Here is a 4,705-nt window from a genome sequence, read left to right on the forward strand (position 1 = left end):
TCCAACGTTTCTCCTTTTAAACCGTCAGAGAAAAATTGATTTTCTAAACTTGACAAATACTGGTTTACAGCGTCTTCCACTTCAGCATTTGACGCAAATTTTTTTCCCCCGAGAAATTTTTGCAAATTGGGAAACAGAAAAAAGTCGCTGGGGGCTAGATCTGGTGAATAGGGTGGGTGCGGAAGTAATTCAAACTTCAATTCGTGCAATTTTGACATTGCGACCATGCACGTGTGAACCCGAGCGTTATCCTGGTGAAACAGGATTTTTTTCTTGGCCAAATGCGGACGTTTTTTCTTAATTGTGGTCTTCAATTTATCCAGCAATGCAGCGTAGTATTGTCCGCTGATTGTTTTACCCTCTGCAAGGTCAATCAATAAGAATAATTCCACGGCTATCCCAAAAAACTGTCGCCATCACTTTTCCTGCGAAGAGAACGATCTTTGCCTTCTTCGGAACTGGTTCCCCCACCGTGATCCACTGCATTGACTGTTGTTTGGTCTCAGGCGTATGGTGGTGAATCCAGGTTTTTCATCGACGGTTATCGTTCGCCGCAAAAATTCCGCTGGATTTTTTTTATACAGGCTAAGACACTCGCGCGACATGTCCGCCCGTACGCGCTTTTGGTCGATCGTTAACAAGCGCGGCACCCAGCGCGCGGATAATTTTCTCATATCTTCATGTAAAATCTTGTGCACCCGTTCAGATGATATCCCACAAGCCTCAGCAATATCCTTAACGGTCAATCGATGATCTTCCATCACAGTTCGATGCACTAAATCGACCATTTCGTCAGTTGTAGCGGTTTTCGGGCGCCCGGAACGTTCCTCGTCTAAAATGTTCGTACGACCACGTTTGTACTCGGCCACCCAATATTTGACCGTTGTAAATGAAGGGGAGGTTTCACCGTATACAGAGTCTAACTCATCTTTTATTTCCTGATTTTTTTTTCCTTTCAAATGAAGGAATTTTATCACTGCGCGATACTCAGTTTTCTCCATTGTTGACAGACAATGTCAGCTAACAAATTTGGAAGAGTGCCATAGACAAAGTAATGATCGGAATGACTTGAAATTTTTACGGTTTACATATGTCAAGGCCATCTATCGGACGGCGAAAGAAATTTTGTTCTACAATTAATTTATGTTGATAAGGCCGGAAACTTTTCAAATGATCCACGTAGTAATATTGAAGTTTCATAATTATGCATATATGTATCAACTCAGCTTTTTATGCTCTTTAAGTAAAAATTAATATTACGAGATTTATATCTATATTATTTTTTGAGTTAGTAAAGGATAAAAGATTTTTAGGTTTAAAACTATACCTTAAAATAATGATATATGTATAGTCGGTGTCGAGACGTGTACATATATATATATATATATATATATATATATATATATATATATAATTTAATAAAAGTCCTTTGAATTTTAGTTTCTAACTTTTTTAGTATCAGGATAATATACCAATAAAAGAGGTATACTCTTGTATGTCGGTAAGGTTAGCAACATTATTATCTTCAGTCGGTAAAGTAGGAAATGACTTTATCTTCAGTCGGTAATGTATGAAGTGATTTTATCTTCAGTCGGTAACGTCGGTAATTTTTCTGGCGGTAACTCTTACTCTGTCGGTAAGGTAGGAAACTTCCTTACCATCTGATGGTAACTTTTATGCGGGTGACATTACCTACTGTCGGTAAGGTAGGAAACTATTTTGTCGGTAATTTTTATGCGGACAATTTATATGCGGGTAAATACTTAAAATTATTTCTATCATTCTTAAGTGAGGTTATGTTATGTATAGCTAACTTCTTAATAAAGAAAGATTATTTTCGGAGACATTGACAATAATATATCGCGCGGCGGGATAATATTGATGTACTATAAATATTGATGATAATACATTGCGCGATGGGATTATATAATAAGAAATACTGGTAATAATATAACGTGCGGTGAGATTTTGGTTAACAATATTAATTATATAGACAATAATATTTAACGCGGTGTGATTAAGATTGATATGTTCAACGGTGGTATTACAGATTGAAGATTATAGAGGCAAGTTTTGCGTATTTGAATAAGAAATAAAATTTTTGTTGCGGGACGTAACAAATTCGCTGCGAGATTCCATTACGCCACGTGGGCGTGACGCGACGGGAATTATTCAGGCAACGTTTACTACGGGATCGTCCCTCCGCGCATCAACTGTTTGTAGATAGGGACGAAATCCCTGCCAATATAATAAGAGCCGCGGACGATCGCGATGATATCCCTTTCAATTTATCCTTCGCCCCTTTACCCCCGGAAATTAATTTGAAGATCGACCATCCATCAAGGCTCTCAACGACACCGGGTAGCGAGGATTCCGAAAGAGACACGGATTCGGCTGACGAGGACTCAGACAGCCTTAGCGACTGTCTGACAGTCGTATATGACCTCGACAACCCGACGACCAGGATTCCGGTCAACCTCCTCCTAGCCTGGGAGAGAAACGCGGAGATACGGAGGAGCCCCGTGACAATAAATAGGCAGGTCCAGACCTCACCGCCGCCTAGCCCTCCACGAACCCCAGACTCATTTTCGGGATACTCCACGCCAAACTATTCCCCTGTCTTGCCCGGGGAAATAGATTCTGAGCCCATCGATATTTCTCCGATCGATGAGAGCTTCATAGACCTTGAAGTCAATGAAATTTTGGATTACTTGAATAGTGAGGAGTTTCTCGACACGATTGTCGAGCTATAAGAGTATCGATAATATAAACATATCCACACATACCAATAAAATTATAAAAATTTCTATTATACATATATTATTTATCTCCATTATACGCACCTCCTCGATATTAAGGAATATTCCTAATATTTCATATGTGCAAGGAAGAAGGAAAAATAAATAAAACTGAATAAAAAGGGAAATTTTGTAATCATAGATGATTTATTCGTCAACCTGAACACCTCATAAAAGAAGCTTCCTATAGATCCTGAATCTCTCGGTGTCCCGGTGTATAGCCGGCCTAGCAGGTTGCCCCAAAAGAAAATTGAGAGATATAACCATACTCGTCCGTGTATGACAAGCCCTGCGGAATCGTTGAGTAGACGATAGAGTAAGACGTAACAACAAACAAAATTTTGGTGGCAGCGGTGGGATTTGCCAAAAAGGGATCTAAGCTTTTGGGAGGAAATTAAGTGCCTGACGAATAAGTCAAAATTATAATATATTTGAATCCACTATGCAGATTCGAGTTCAACAAGCTCTGTAGCCACAGGGGCTACTAGAAAACAATATACTGCAGAAGAAACTGATATTCTCTTGTAAAAAATAAATGAAAAGGAGAAACAGTTGAAGGAACAAGCCGAAGCCTTGTAAGCCAAGAACGAACATCTGACAAAAATGCAGGAAGAAATAAGCCGAAAGGAACTGGCCGGAGCCCAGGAACAACCAGCCTTAGAACAACTAATGGCTTCCATGCAAACGATTAGCTATATTGAGAGGATTAATTCGAGGCTCATGAACTTAGAGACCTCGCAAAGAGAGGAGAGATATGTTCCGCGTGAGGAACGATCATTTTTACAACCAACATCCCAACATCTTGACATCGTGGATCAACCTTCCCCGATACGCCTCAAAGACGCTATCGATACAGTACCGAAATTTGATGGCCATAAAATGTCAGTTTTTCACTTTAGCAAATTTGTGAACGCGCCCTTGATTTAATACACGCGTATCACGAATATCATTTGGTGCAGCTTATTATTAATAAACTGCAAGGACATGCGTATTCTGCCATAGAAGGAGTAGAATGTCACACCGTTTTAAAGCTAACGAAACGATAAAGCTCATCTTTGGACCAAATAAGTCAGTCGATCAATACTGAGGAGAATTAGCTAACATATACATGAAGCATAATGAAAATATTTTCGACTACATAGGCAGAGTGCAAAAACTACGCACTGCAATTATAGATGGAGAATCCGATTTGTCTGAAAATATAGGAGAACGAAGTAAAGACGCCATCGAAACAACCACCTTGAACAACTTCATCAACGGGCTTCCATCTGACCTGCTAGTACGCGTAAAGCTCGAACATCCGAGGACCTTTGAGGATAGTATTAGCACAGCCATACAATTATTCAAAACCATTGAAGCAGAGAACATTCGGAAACGAACTCTCTTCCGCCCGAATTTTCAACCCCGTGCTGATCTTCCTAACAACGCCGGTAATATACCTCGTCCATATCCTACGAGCAACAACGCCAACAACCGCTATCATCCTGATAACGGCCATATAACTTCGCAACCACCTTTCACCGCAACGCCAGTTAAGTTAACGACTGCTGGACAACCTCAACAAAATTATCAGACTAAAATCTGTCGCTATTGTAAAACTCCTGGACATCTCATAGAGGAATGTCGAAAGCTTGCCTACAGAAGACCTTAGAAGCAACCTAACCCGGTACTTCGGGAAACGCGCAGGGCGTTCCGTTGAGAACCGACGTCCGCCGGAACGACCCGCAATCTGGACGTCCGACTTACCACATTCAAAAGAAAGTCAATGTGATAACACCGCAGGAAACTCCCGCACAAACCTCCGAATCTGCCAAATAAATGACAAGCAACAATCTACGGAGTTGCCCACGGTAACGTTATTTTCTCCAGATCTAATAACAAATTGCAAATTCATGATTGATTCTGGA

The 4,705-nt window shown here is 40.4% G+C and overlaps 1 protein-coding gene across 1 annotated transcript; it reads right to left on the minus strand.

Annotated features, from left to right (window-relative positions):
- Nucleotides 1-416: 416 nt before the first annotated feature.
- Nucleotides 417-1,001, minus strand: LOC145973729 (histone-lysine N-methyltransferase SETMAR-like). The gene has a single exon (XM_083103305.1). It carries the CDS (start codon nucleotides 999-1,001, stop codon nucleotides 417-419), a length of 585 nt encoding a protein of 194 aa, XP_082959431.1.
- Between the last annotated feature and the right edge of the window lie 3,704 nt (nucleotides 1,002-4,705).

The sequence above is a fragment of the Camponotus vicinus genome, unplaced genomic scaffold (genome assembly GCF_025532165.1).
Source record: "Camponotus vicinus isolate PSW18456_S1 unplaced genomic scaffold, iyCamVici1.0 SCAF_6, whole genome shotgun sequence".
Classification (NCBI taxonomy): Eukaryota; Metazoa; Arthropoda; class Insecta; order Hymenoptera; family Formicidae; genus Camponotus; species Camponotus vicinus.

Coding starts and splice junctions, on each gene's coding strand:
- LOC145973729 (XM_083103305.1), bottom strand. CDS start 1,001: ATGGAGAAAACTGAGTATCGCGCAGTGATAAAATTCCTTCATTTGAAA.